Below are 14,706 nucleotides of genomic sequence, written 5' to 3' on the forward strand. Positions count from 1 at the left end.
GGACTTTGCAACAGTGCATTGGGACCCATCATACACATGGGATCCAGCATACACAAGGCAGGGGCAGATAGACATCTACTGTAAAACTGTAAGGAAAGAAAGTTGAGCTTCCAATCCTCTTTGATCTCCCAAAATTATCCTTCTCTACCATTCACCAGTCTCCAGGCTCCATGCCCCTTGGTGTCCTCTATGCTTAGTCATTATGGTTCAGCATTAGTGTTTCCTTGTTCTTGTGCATTCTTATTAGTGGAAATTCTTTGATAAGCCTGTAATTTCAAAGTACAGAAACGAGAGAGTATGATGTTCCTTCATCTTTAGCGGTTTGTTAATAAAGTGCAGGACTAACCCACCTGGTCCCTATCACTGCTTTCTAAACTCTGGCCCATCACCAGGGGCTGATGTCCCAGACAGCCTCACTTTTTGAAATAGCGCCACTTGGCGGTGCTCTTTCAGGCAGTCAGGAGAGAGAGCTCACCTGGAAATGTTGCTCTCCCCCTACCCCCATCCTGGCATGTAGGCAATTATCTGTTCAACCCCATGTTGAGATCGTATTTGTACATAAAGTTGCAGTTTTTTTCTTTACATTATTCTTACCAAGAGTCGGGAATTTCCGACAGTCTTGCAAGTTTCTGTTCATGAAATTAACATCTAAGCCTGCTCACTAATTCCAAACCTTTGAAAAAAAATTACAGCGTGACAAGGCTAACAGCAGAAGTTAACAGCGTTGGGTGCACTGTTTTATTTTCTAAGATGCCTAGATTGTTCTAAAACTCATATAGAGTTGCTACTCATTGGAGTAGATGGTATTTAAGCTATAAGAAGCTAACATTTGACATGTCCTTTTCTTTTAAATGGGAACAATGTTGTTTGGATCTATATTATTTGATATAGAATCTGTGTCATTTTCTAGAGGATGATCTAGGTTATCTTCTATAAGTCTCTTTTGTAATATTCTTTAATTTCCTATTTCTCTTTGAGTAATTCATCAGGTGGACTTAGGGACTTGAATAAACTGCCAGTGTCCTCACCTGTCACACAATTACAGAGTCCCTGTCATGTGTCCTCTAAGCTTCTAGGCACCATAGAGTGTGGAAGAAGCATGTGTGGCTATGCCTTCCTTCTCCTGGGTAATACTGCAGCAGAGAGGGCCAGCAAGGACTCAAGCAGCACTCACAGTGCAGCAAATTCAGGCTGAGGTAAGCAGGAAGCTATTAAGGTCCAACCAAGTGAGTCAGAAAAGCAGGATATAGAGGGCATGGTGGCCCTGCAGGGCTGAGAGGAAAGGCAGCAGTTTGTTGGGCTGGACAGGCAGCACTTGCTTTAGGGCATTCATATCTCACATCCCTCAACTTTAAAGTCTAATGCGATCAACCCAACCTTGGCTGACTGCAAATATCCCCCCAATACTGCAAATATTCCCACAGCTAAAACATGGGAAGAAGCTCAAGATAACCTCACAGGATCACCTTATCGTGCTCATCCACTGCAAGGACTTATCTCCCTCTTGAAGAGTTGAAACCGGCTCTCTTGGCACTCAGAGTCACTCAGCTGATGAGCTCAGATTAGAACCTGAAGACCAGGGCCACACGCTCAGAGGTCCCTCTGTGTGTCTCCAACTACAAGTAGCCCTGGTGATGTATACACATCACTCAAAATTAGAAGGCTGTATGATTCACTTATTTCACCTGATCTTGGACTTCTGCACATGTGGGTGTCTACACTTGGTGAATTCACAGAGGTAGTTGGCAGTAGTTCCCTCAAGTTCAAATCCATGAGATGATGTGGTGGCATGGCTTAGGGAGTACTAGTAAAATAACTTTCACCTTGATTATCTGGTCTTCATTCCTTCACTCAATAAATGTTCAGGGAGTTTCTTCCAGGTGTGAGGCACAGCCCTGTGAAACTCTACTGGACACTTAGGACACAAGAGTAAACAAGACAGACACATTCCCTACCTTCCTGGAGCAGACCTTTAACAGATTGTTACATAGCACATTACTGATAATGCAAGGATGCCGTCACCCAGCTTCCCACCCAAGTTCAGGTGTGCAGAGTGCCCCCACAAGCACTCCTCAAGGTACCTAGAATCCTACCCCTCTTTCTTGACTTTACTGGTGGCCTTCAACACTATGTGTTTGGAGACTGAGCAGAGTGGTTGTTGCCCAGACAAGTGTCGCTCCCATTGAGTGGTCTGCAGATGAGGGGTTGACGCTGATGAGCTAAGTCTTTATCAGTCTCCATGGGACAAGTAGCCGGTGAGTCTCTGAGTGCAAACGGGAGGAGGTAGCCACTCAGCGAAGGAAGCCAATCCGTGCGTGAATCTTGATTCCACTACATGTGGTTCCCAGGAGCTCAAACAATGCTTCCAGGGCAGTCCTTGTCTAGGTGCATGCAACCTGCTTCCTTGGCAGATGCCGCAGGATTAGCTGCTGTGCTCCCAGAGACCCTCTTTTTCCTTTCCTACCCCACCCCATCACCCTGGCAAGACGGCAACATTCGCTCTTCTCCCCCAGGGGCTCCTTTAGTTCTTTCAGGATAGATGGCTCACGGACTCAGAGCCCCACTCATCTGAAAACAAGTTCCTTTTCCTGGAGGACTCAGAGGGCTGCTTGATCTTCATATTTTCCCAGAAGGGGAAGGAAAGGGTTTGCTGCTGAGTGCAGCGAAGAAAGGGAAAAACAATGTCCTTGTCCCCAGTCTCTCACCTGCCCCAACAAACACTGTGACCAGAACTTTGAAGGTCGGCTTTTCAGAGCTCTGACCACAGAGGACAGAGACTGGTGACTGCCTAGCGACAAAGAGCAGGCTGGCAAGGACAGTGAGTGGAATTCAGGCCTGGAATTACAGGCAAGGCACGCTCTCGGGCTGTGCTCCAGGACCGCAGATGGGAGCCTGGCCGAGCTGCTGCCTCACGGGCTCTTAGAGCCTATTAGAGCAAGTCCTGAATCGAGCCGTTGTCATCAACCTGAGGCCCCGGAGGTCTGTGCCTCCTGGTTTTGTGCTCTCTGCAGGTGAGCTGGGAACTCCCCTCTGTCCATGCTGTTCTCTGCCTGCAACCGTCAGTGTTTCCTGAGGACTGAGGCTCCTGAGGAGCCTGTGTTCATCCTTCAATGCCCACCCACATCAGCAACCCTCCTCCACTGTGTTCCTTGACCACCTATAAGCTCCCTCCCCTTGTTGCCTCTGGACTTCCTGCTTCCAGTTTTTCACCGATCACTCTGTTTCCTCTTCTTTCTCCCTGCATAGACAATGAGCATCCCGGGAATGGAGACTGCCTCTTTCCATAGGTTTCAATACAAACTTTATGACCTTGAGAAAACTTTTCATCATAGTAACTATTTTTAACATTTTAAATTATTCTCAATATGCTTTATAAAGCTGAATTTAATGATGATTTAGAATGAAGGCAGGGAGGGGCACCTGGGTGGCTCAGTGGGTTAAATCCTCTGCCTTCAGCTCAGGTCATGATCCCAGGGTCCTGGGATGGAGCCCCACATTGAGCCCCACATCGAGCCCCACATGAGGCTCTCTGCTCAGCCAGAAGCCTGCTTCCCCCTTCTCTCTCTGCCTGCCTCTCTGCCTAACTATGATCTCTGTCTGTCAAATAAATAAACAAAATCTTTAAAAAAAAAAAAAAAAAAAAAGAATGAAGGCGGGGACACTGAACTAGCGCTATTTCCACCCGTGCCCCCCGACCCTCGTCACAGCACTTCTGGCACTGTATTGTCACTACCCGTTGGCTCCACTGTGCTCCCTGACAGACCGCCAGCACCGGGACCACACTGATTCCAGAAATATATTGGTAGCACGGCACCACTAGCACCTGTTGTCAGGTTAGGTACCCAGTACAAGGTGTTCAACAAACTGAGGGTTGCTGGCGGCGGTGGGGGGTAGGAGGATGGGGTGGCTGGGTTAGGACACTGGGGAGGGTATGTGCTATGAGGAGTGCCATGAATTGTGTAAGGCCAATGACTCACAGACCTGTACCTCTGAAACAAATAATACGTTATATGTTAATCAAAAAAAAATTATTAACTATGAAGGGGCCCCTGGCTGGCTCAGTCAGTGGAGTATGCAACTCTTGATCTCAGGGTTATAAGTTTGAGCCTTATATTGAGTGCACTTAAAAATACGATAAAAAAAAAAAAAAGAATCATTAATAATGTGATAAAGCCTCCATAAAAATCCCAAAAATTTGGGGATTGGGGAGCTTGATTTGGTAAGCACATTCACATGCCAGGACAGTAGTGCCCCCCAAATCCATGGGACAGACCTTTCCAGACCTTACACTATATATATCTTTGTCTGGTTCTTCATTTTTATCCTTTAAAATATCCTTGGTAATAAATCAGCAACAGTAAGCAAAGGGAGTAGGTAGAGTTGGTCCCTCAAGGTCTAATCGCTGGAATTCCTTATGTACACTCCCTCCTTCTTTGAGGCTATCAGTATTAAAATTACTAACAGGTATACAATGACGTGCCACCAAAAACGATGATTATACGATCACTATCAGTTACTGTTTCCAATTTTCAGGCACCATGCTGGACCCTGGCCCTGAGTGGGCGTTACTTCATTAACTCCTCTCAGCAACCGCACAACCTAGTTTTATTATTGTGTTGTCAAGGAACACACTCAGTCCCAGGCTTACCTCAGGGCCCCTTAGCCAGTAGGGTCGGGGGTAGGTTTGGAGCCCCCATCTGTTGTGAAGAGCGTTCGAGGCAACTGCAAGGTAAGTGTAATAAATAGCTTCAAGAAGAAACAAGTATTAGAATTTAAACCACGCTTTTTAAAAACACCACCGCACAAATCCCTATGGAGCCAAAGCTTTTCCTTGGAGGATTGTGTTGGGTTGATGTTTTATCACTTGTTGGCAGTGAATAATTTTCCCCCAGATTTCATTATGAAAATTTTCAAACATAGAAATAGTCCAAAGAATTGCATATCAAAGTCTCATCAGTCAGTGGCTTCTCACTTCACTGGGGAACCCCTTAGACTCTACCTTCCATCCCCCAAATTCATACATCACCCAGAGCCACCCCCAACTCTGAGGAATTCACCCCTGTGCTGCTTGAAGGGATCGTCTTCACAACAATGGCTGTCAAACATTAACAAGCATCAGAATCAAAGGGCTCATTAAACATAAATAGAGTTTTCCGGTTCAGAATTTGCATTTCTAACAAGTTCTTAGGTAGTGACAGAGCTGGTCTGGAAGCCACACTTCAAGAATTAGTGGCTTGGGAAAATTTTCCCTAAAAACAACAAGAGACATATCTCTGTAAACTCAGAGATAGCACAGCTGTGTCTCTGTGGGTTTCCTTAGCCCTGTCTTTTTAAAAAAAATCTTACGAACTCTGAAAATTATCTAACACACCAGATTCTCTTCATAGTGGTTACTAGGAAGCTTACAGACAAATTTCTGGCTGTCCTTACAAATGTCTTGACCCAAGGCATGCATTCTGTCTAGTAACTTCACTTATGATCATGATTTATATTCCTTTCCATAGTTTCTCTTTGATTTCTCTTTCTGGGCTATTTTTATTTCCTCTTACTCTTTGTTATTGCATGGATTTTTGAAATCCACATTAAAAAGTTTTTGGACCAAACCAGGTTATGTGTGTACCACTACCACCAGCAACAACAAAACAACACTTATATATACCGTACTGACTAAACTTTAATAAGAAAGCAATAAACTTCTTTAACAGAAACATTTTTTAAAAGAAAAATTACTTTAAAAAAAAAGAAAGAAAAAGAAAAAGAAAAATTACTTCACAGCACTCACCTCACTCAGGTACATTGGCTTGATTTTAAATTAAAGATTCAACACATCATCATCTCTTAGTGCTGATTCTCTTTCACCTTACCCACTGCCTTTAAGACCACTGGAATGTACTCAACGCAAGACAGATTAATCTTGTACTCTTAAACGATCTTCTTTCATAAAGAAACTACAGAAAACACGGAAGCTTATAAACAAATACTGCATCAACTGACCTGGGATATCTGCATGTGTTTAAGAAGTAATGCTTGATACCTTTAAAAAAACTATATCGAATTACTTTTTATTTTATCTTAAATGTTATATGCTAGAAAAAATAAAATCTCTTTAAAAAGGCAGTATTGAAATTTTCAGTGCTGCTGTGGAGACTGTTTTGCTGATAAACATAAATAAGGAGGGCGCATTAGAAATATGAAAGAGGCAGTGTTAAAAAGACATCACATAGAAGAAAGTTTCTCTGTTCCCAAAGGGAACACTCACTCTGATGTTTCTTTTAAGAATCGTGCCTCCTGAGGCTTATGTTAGTGCATGAAAGATAACAAAGGTGGTTCCTGAGATCAATAGGAAACAGATCAAGCTGAGATTGTTTAGCTGGAACAGCTCAAACAGAAATAAAAGAAAGGCCAGAAGATTTTTAACTTCCGGTGAAATTTCTGAAAATCGCATGTCAAGAGATAATAAATGTTCCAGTCTCCTATTAAGAGATTCAAAGTAATAGGTATACTCAAGCCCAAAAAAAACCAAAGTGAATTAAGCAGTAACTGAGAATAACTAAAGGTTAGTAAGAAAAGGAACATACTGTCCCTAAGAGTTCATATTTCTTTAAACTTTCCTCTCTTTTTTGTTATAGTGATTATTGACTACAAATCTTCCTTGCTTTTACACACTTAAAAAAGACAAATACATAAAATGCCCTTGGACTTGGTTAGCTGTGTAATGGGAAGGGTTGCCACTGTTTAGGTGAAGCTTAAGTATTCATGTATACCAAGATTCCGGGAGGAAGAGCCCTCAGCATGTACAGGAGGGTCACCTGGTGAGTTCGTTGGCTACAGAACACATGTTAAACCAGAAGGAGTCAGAAGAAAGCTACGGGACCCTCCTCCCCCAATCACAAATAATCACGTTCAAACCAATGGGCATATCTGATCAGGGTCCTACTGCCTGCTCTAATGCGCACACGTGAAAACCCTAGAGTATAAAGTGACTGTAAATATTACAGTGATTTCTGTAACTGCAGAGAAGGACAACATCACTGTAGGATGAGATAGGAATACATGAATGGAAATGAACTTGTAAAGAGGATAACGTTTGAATTTCAATTGGAACAAGGTAAAGAAGAAGTAAACCCACATGGGGGCGGGGTGGGAGGCGGGAGGTAGAATTGTCTGAAACAGAGGGAGAGAGAGAATAAGGATAATGAAATGCCCAGCCTGATGCTTCCACAGACGACTGGAAGATGGTAACGTGGATGGGCAAGCTAAGGAATTTTATTTCATTCGGCACAGGCCACATTGAACACTTAGAGGTTTTCAAAGAGGGAGTTACATGATAAAAACAGTGTAGACTGAGTTAAAGGTGTAAAGTCCATGTTTTAACATAAAAACATGTTAAAATATACTGTGGTTATATTTTAACCTGAGATAGGATAAGGCCTTATAATTAAATATTTCTTGAGAATTCTGAGACATTTATATTCTCTCCTATGTTCTGAATGTTACTGTTTCCACCTATCAATTGAGCCTGTGAGCTGCAGTGTGTGATCATCTCATTATTGTTTGTCTGGCCCCAGGAACACGACTCAGATCTTCACAGGACTGCCACACAGGCCACCAGCTGGCCCCCCAGCTCTTTGTGGCTTCTGGTGGTGTTTTGTAGACGAGCATGATGGGTGTCGTCTACACACGGGCTGGGTGGTCAGCACCTCCTCCGTCCGCTGAGCAGCTCGAGGCTGGAACTCGGATGTGCTCTCTCCTTTGAGTTCTGTATCTTTCCCCACACGTTTCACATGGCATGGGCTCCCAAACAGCCCAACTTTCCTGTTTGAAAGTTGATTTAGGAAAGCAACATTATACTGCAACTAATAAGAAATCATTTCCTCTTTTCCTGAGCAAGAGGAAATTTGTTAAATGTCACCCTTCGCCCCTGGAAATGTAACTGCATACCACCTAAACTACTAGCTCCTTCTAGTGCTGTGCGTCCCTGTAAAGTCTCAGTGCACGTATATGTTTTAGGCACTTCTCAACTGTGTCCCAAAGGTCTAGAGAAACTTCCCAGGTTTCTGATAGAGGATCCCTCAGCTTCGTGTTCTCCACACAGCACCTCCGCTGTCTGCTGCTTCCCTTACTGTTGTCTGGCCAAGGGTAGTTACCTGCCCCACGTGCGCTCCGCTTTCCCGTCGGAAGCTAATGCCGTTTGCTGGAAGTCAACTTCCACTCCCTCAGAGGAGAGGTAATTTTTTTCAGGATGGACTTGGGAGTATTGAGCTGATTCCTTGTTCCCTCTAATCCAAACAATGCTAATGACTGGGTCTATTCTAAAGGCAGTTGTGAACTTAGAGTCTTCCCAGACGAACCCATAAAAGACCAAAATATTGTCCTCTCCAATGGTTCCAGGCTGCTCACCAAGAAAAATGGATCAATAATTATCTGGATCTAAGTCCCAACCACCACCCCTGGTGCACCCAAGTTAGTTAGAATGAAACAGGGATCGGGGAACCCCTTGGCTTGGCATCAGCCCATTTTTAGAGGCAGCATAGTGATTAGGAACCAGTCTCTAGAATCAGATGCCCCAGGTTCAAATCTGCCTCTGCCAGTCCCCGCTGTGCAAATCTAAACAGGCTGCCTATCATCTAGGCCAGTTGCCTCATCTGTAACATGGGATTAAAAATATTCCCTACCTCTTCCGGTCCTTGTGAGAAGCAAGTGAGTTAATATGCATAAGATGCTAGAACAGTGCCTGGCGTTTGGTAAGAGCTATAAATGTGCAGTGAAATAAAGAACTTTGCAGTCGCTTCCACATTCCTCCAGCCCAGTCTCCTGAAGACAGGATCGTAAAGCCCCCAACTTCTGCTCTTGTCCAAAGGGGTCCGTGAGTGAGTGGGCTGGATTGGCAAAAGTCATTTTGCCTTTGAAATGCTTGCCCCAGAACCCTACCCACTTTGTTGTTTCTGCCCATTTTCTGAACATCACAAAATGTAATATTCATGTGTCAGGGGATCCAGGATTGTATTTTAACATTTTATGGCCTCTTTGTAAAGCTACCTTCTCAGTTTTAGAGGAGGCAGTTTTATGACTCCCTTTGATAACCACTTAACTATTAAGACCCAAACAAAGAAGAGGAATGGTCAAAGGATATCAGGTACTCCCAGCCAGCTAGAGTCCCACTTCTTGAACATTATTCAAATTAGCTCCAGGACTCATAATTCTATGTTTTCATTTATTGCTGCAGTAAAGTAAATGGTTCTTTTATCCAAATGTTATTTCCTGGCTATTAATTCAGTAGTTATTTTGGATTGTAGCACTCCTCTTTGATTTAGGGATATGGTACCTTATAAATATTTAAAAGTTGAAGACTGACACTTAGAGAAATTGACTTTGATTTGTTTTGTTAATATCTTATGTCTAGAGTAATTATAGGTTTGGAAGATGTGGTCCCATTCTCTGCTTATCAGAAGATATGTGGAGCTTGTGTTTCTATAACAAGGAAATTTGGCAACAGGAAACTCTTCAAATCTTTTGCAGACAAGATCTCTTTGCATACCTCGTCAGGACACACACTACTCTTAATTCTTCATAATTTCCTCCAGAAACTGCTCTTACACCCAGGAATGTGGATGAAAACTATCTCTACTTCTCAAAATAGCTGAAACTGGCCATTTCTGAAAGGCTGGAGACTTTCTCTGCATCTACAAGTGCCAGCAAGGGTTTACGACAGGGCTCGGGGTGATCTATAGACTGGTATGATTTAACTGTGGATCAATCAACCTGTTAGGGGAAAAAAGACAAGGTCAATAAGTATGGGTCTTGGTGAACCAGAGGTCACCCTACATTTTTCAACCTAATGTTCTTATTTCCTTTCCATTAACATTTCATAATGAAAAAATGCCTATATTCTTTAATTTTTAAGATAATTAAGTGAATTTAGTGCCTTTGAAGGGTAGAGGATTTATAATGACATCAGAGACTACGCTATTAATAATCCGCAAGACAGGGGCCACCTGGAGAGCAGCATGGCCTTCAATGCCATGTAAGCAACTCGGCAACCAGTTGGGAGGGGCTTGGACTTCCTCTGCCGGCTCAGGACCAGACTCCTCACCTGAGAGCAGAAACACTTGTATATTTCAGGACAGGGCTCCTACCTTCCTAGGAAGTGGTATTCCAGCTGGATCTGGGTTTGAACTTGAACAAATTACCACGAGCACAGATATTCTCAGTACGGAGAAAGCCCTTGAAACGTGTGGTGGAAGTAGAGAGTAAGAAACATCACATTCGCCTCTGAGATTGTTACAGTCTAAAAGGCAAGATCAGGATGGACACAGGTGAACACACAGGGAACAGAATAAGAGAAGGGGGAGCGCACGGTTGCTACCAAGCCCATGCACGTAGAAACAGAGAGACTAAATATCAAAGGCCAGCTTACCTCTGAGTTCTCCAAGCTGATCATTTAAGGCATCATTTAATAAATTATGTTTATTTTGGATTTTTGGATAATCAGCGATTTTTGGATAACCATGGTAGAGGGAACAGACTCATTTTCTTTTGTGCCTTCCACAGGCCCCACTAAAAAAAAACCATGAAAAAAATTTTTTTTTAAGGAATAAGTTCTCAAAAACAAAGAAATTGGGAGAGGACTTAACAATAACAAAATTTAGAAAAGAGACGGATAAATATTAAGTAATTTAGCAAACCCAAGAAAGCCAAAATAAGCCAGCAATGGGAAACGCTGAGAGGCAAACACATTTATACCACAGAACCCCTCCCAGAGAGCTCCAGAATTGTCAGTGAAGATGAAGGTAGAACCATGGAATCTAAGAAACAGTGACATCTCCAGATCCATTGTTTCACGGCTCCACTTCCTAAATAATGGGGGTCGTGTGTAGCTTAAGAGTGTTCAAGAGCTGCTCTTTGCCTTAGAGAGACACCAGCACAGAGTTCCGAGGTAAGCCCACAGGCTGCAGACGGCTGAATGAAAAGCGAGAAACCCATCCTGAGGCTCCGCCCCCCCCCCTTCCCAGTCAGGCTCTACCCCTAAGATTCTTCTCTGGGAAATCTGAGTAAAGAGCAAAGCCCTAAAGATACCCAGGCTTGGTGGCTTTCCCAAGGAAACAGGTCAGTTAGATTCCCCCCTCCAGAGAAGGCTAGAGAAGCTTTAACGGGAGCTATAGAGCCTAGCTCGTAAACAGAAGCTAAAAATCCAACATGACCATACAGCTAAGGAAAACCTCTAACACTCTCAACCCTGTAGTATATAAAAGTGATGGCTTGACAAATAAGCTGATTAAGACAGAAACTAAACCATCAGCAGATGAATGGATAAAGAAAATATTACAGTTGACCCTTGAACAGCATGAGGGTTAGGGGCGTCAAAAATCGGTGTAGAGGGACGCCTGGGTGGCTCAGTTGGTTAAGCAGCTGCCTTCGGCTCAGGTCATGATCCCAGCGTCCTGGGATCGAGTCCCACATCGGGCTCCTTGCTCAGCAGGGAGCCTGCTTCTCCCTCTGCCTCTGCCTGCCATTCTGTCTGCCTGTGCTCTCTCTCTCCCCCCCTCTCTCTCTGATAAATAAATAAAATCTTTAAAAAAAAAAAAAAAAAATCGGTGTAGAATTTTGACCCACTGAAAACATAACCGCTTGTAGCCTGATATTGATCAGAAGCCTTACCAATAACATAAACAGTCAATTAACACATATTTTGTATATTGTAAGTATAAGGTACTGATTCTTACAGTAAAGTAAGCTAGAGAACATTAAACATTAAGAAAATCATATGATGAAAGAGAAAATACATTTACAGTACTGTGCCATATTTATTGAAAAAAAAAAAGCCACATATAAATGGACCCACGCAGCCCAAACCCATGTTGTTCAAGGGTCAGCTGCATACACGTGCAATGGGATATTATTCAGCTTTAAAAAAGAAGACAATATTGTCATACAGTACAGTGTGCATGAACCTTAAAGACATTATGCTAGGTGAAATAAGCCAATCACAGAAAGGCAAATACTACATGATTCCACTGACATGAGGTATCTAAAGTATCCAAACTCAGAGAAACAGGAGAATGGTGGTTGCCAAGGGCTGGAGTGGAGAGCGGAGAGGAGAATGGGGTACAGAGTTTCAGCTACACAAGGAGAAGTTCCAGATACCTATCGTAAAACTTTGTGCATATATTTCATACTGCTGTATTTATATATTTCTTCATTGTGTTCTTCTGTGTTGTGAGGATTAAACAGTGTTCAGATTTTAACCTAGAGATGTAAACTCTTACTGAGGAACATGGAGTTGGGAAGGAAGATTGATTATATGGTTTCTAGAATGCTTGGAGTGACCTGCGCGGGATTTCATTGCTCAGCCAAAATAGTCTCAGGGTGAAGATAACTCCTTGAGAGTAGTTTACACCCAGTGAATAGACTAGAAATATGAACCCAGAATGTCCCTGATAACCTGAAAAGTAGAAATTATTCTCTTATCAAGAGTGGCCCAAAGGATATGGTGAACCCAAGGAAATCAGCATGAAAATGGTTCCCCCAAGTTTTTTTTCTTCCCTTAAACTTGGGGAGTGGGAGGGAGGGACTGATGGACAGCTGCCTAACAGGAGTGTTTTGAAAAGCCTGAATATGTATGACCAGTATTGCAATTATGTTTTGATGTTTCTATAGAATGAAACTAGACAGTATTGTACATTTCCTCTTTCGGTGAAACATATGCTGGTGCTGATCCTCCAAACATCTCTATTCTAATAAGAAAACATTTTTGCCAGAGCTGCTGTGTCTGATCCTTTCCATCCTTCTGAATATACAGAACACATGGGCAACAAAGTGTGTGTGCCGAGCTATAGGATATAAGGATACAAGAAACAAGGAAATAAGGATACAAAAAAACAAGGATATAAGAATACAAGAAACCCACAAAGAGGTGTATTCCCATGTCCTCCTCTGAATAGCAGCAATTAAAATTCACAGCTGCTGGCTGCCCAGATGTTTCTTGTGTTTAGTGCTCTGTAGTATGCATCAGAATATATTGTATGACTGCAGTTTTCAGTAAACGAGACAGTTTTGTATTCTAAATTCTGCAGATGAGATCCACTGTGTATATTTTTTCTTCAGATTAGCTTCCTCCCGCCGCCCCCGCCCCCGCCCCCGCCCCCGCCTTCATTTGCTTGGGGCATTTGCAGTTGGGAAACAAAAGACATTTCCAGCTCAGAGTTTAGCAGTCTTGGAGTGTAAGTGCAGGTCAGGTCTGATTTATGTGGCATGTCTGATAAGCAGGAAAGGAGAGCAAGATGAGGGGTTTGGAAAAGCTGGTGAACTTGGCTTGACTTATGACCTCTGTTCTGTAGGCAGCCAACGTCCCTCTGGTGTCAGAACTTGCCATCAATGACATCCATTTTGATGACTTCTCTCTTGATGTTGACGCCATGATCACAGCCGCTCTCCGGATGTTCATGGAGCTGGGGATGGTACAGAAATTTAAAATTGACTATGAGGTAAGATGTTCTGACAGGGTGATCCGTCTGGGTCAACACGGTAGCCATGTTTCCCAAACGCGACTAGAGGATGACATCACTCAGCCTGCACCCCTCCTGGGATTACTGTGAGAAACCTGGGAGGTTTGTGGAAGGACTCTTGGGTGGTGAAGATCACTCAGATGTAATGCACTGTTTTGATAACAATCTCATGGGGACACATCCAAGCGCCTGATTCCACCTTTCCCTTCCCATTTCAGACGCTGTGCAGGTGGTTATTGACTGTGAGGAAAAATTATCGAATGGTTCTCTACCACAACTGGAGACACGCCTTCAACGTGTGCCAGCTGATGTTTGCGATGCTGACGGTAAGTGTGCTCGGTGGCGGTGGAAGGGCATCTGTCATGTGTATGGACCTGTAGGCCTTCTCCTCTGCATTTCCGTTTCTCTGACAAATTGCCACATGATTTGTTTTACACTGGAACTTACTGCCCTGGTTATGGGAATATATATTTCACAACACTTTATGGGCTTTAAAGGAGTAAAATCACTGACAGCCTGAAACAGGTGTAGTCTTGACGTGATTGCGTGAGCCTCTTTTCTATGCTTCATCTTGGACACTGGTTCCTTTTACCAAAGAAGTGCTTGGATTTTCAAAGTAATCTTTCTGCAGTGGATAGGGGACTGACTAACAGAACAAAGGGATCCTTGGATAAAACTGTCAGCTGGTGAAAAGCCATAGTCGGGCCATGTGACCGTTACCCATCAGAACGTGGAAATCCTGAAAGAATGATAATCTGTGAGATGCTCAGGAAGGCCAAGGGAAAGAAGTAGTGGGAGCAAAAGCTGTTAGGGCTTTGGGGCACATCAGGCCTAAAATTTCTGTTCTACGGGCTGTCACCCAAGGAAAGTGGCAATCTGGTTTTTTGGAGATGGTTAGAGCCACTAGCCAGAGGTAAGCCTTGGAATTTAAACTAAAAGCAAATGTTTGTGGCAAAGATTGAAATCAAGGAATAAGGCATATTTTGGCCTTACTTCCACTTCCACTGTTAAACTGTAATCAAATAAAATGTTTTCTAGCTTAAATATGTTGACTTCTCTGGCCTCTTGGTTTTATACACATGTTTTATACACATACACATATGTATATAAACACATATATGTACCTATATTTGCATGTATCAACATATTTACCATACAAAATAGAAGAAAACACAAGTTTTAGATTATTGTAACATAAACC

At 43.0% G+C, this 14,706-nt stretch overlaps 1 protein-coding gene across 1 annotated transcript in view; it reads left to right on the forward strand.

Annotated features, from left to right (window-relative positions):
* The window catches only part of LOC131827927 (dual 3',5'-cyclic-AMP and -GMP phosphodiesterase 11A), a 248,434-nt gene that overhangs the window by 146,179 nt on the left and 87,549 nt on the right, over positions 1 to 14,706 (forward strand). The window contains exons 12-13 of the mRNA XM_059168871.1: positions 13,338 to 13,484; positions 13,724 to 13,831. Of these exons, the coding sequence (XP_059024854.1) occupies positions 13,338 to 13,484; positions 13,724 to 13,831 (255 nt within the window). The remainder of the gene's footprint in view (positions 1 to 13,337; positions 13,485 to 13,723; positions 13,832 to 14,706) is intronic.

Source organism: Mustela lutreola, chromosome 3 (genome assembly GCF_030435805.1).
Source record: "Mustela lutreola isolate mMusLut2 chromosome 3, mMusLut2.pri, whole genome shotgun sequence".
Taxonomy (NCBI): domain Eukaryota; kingdom Metazoa; phylum Chordata; class Mammalia; order Carnivora; family Mustelidae; genus Mustela; species Mustela lutreola.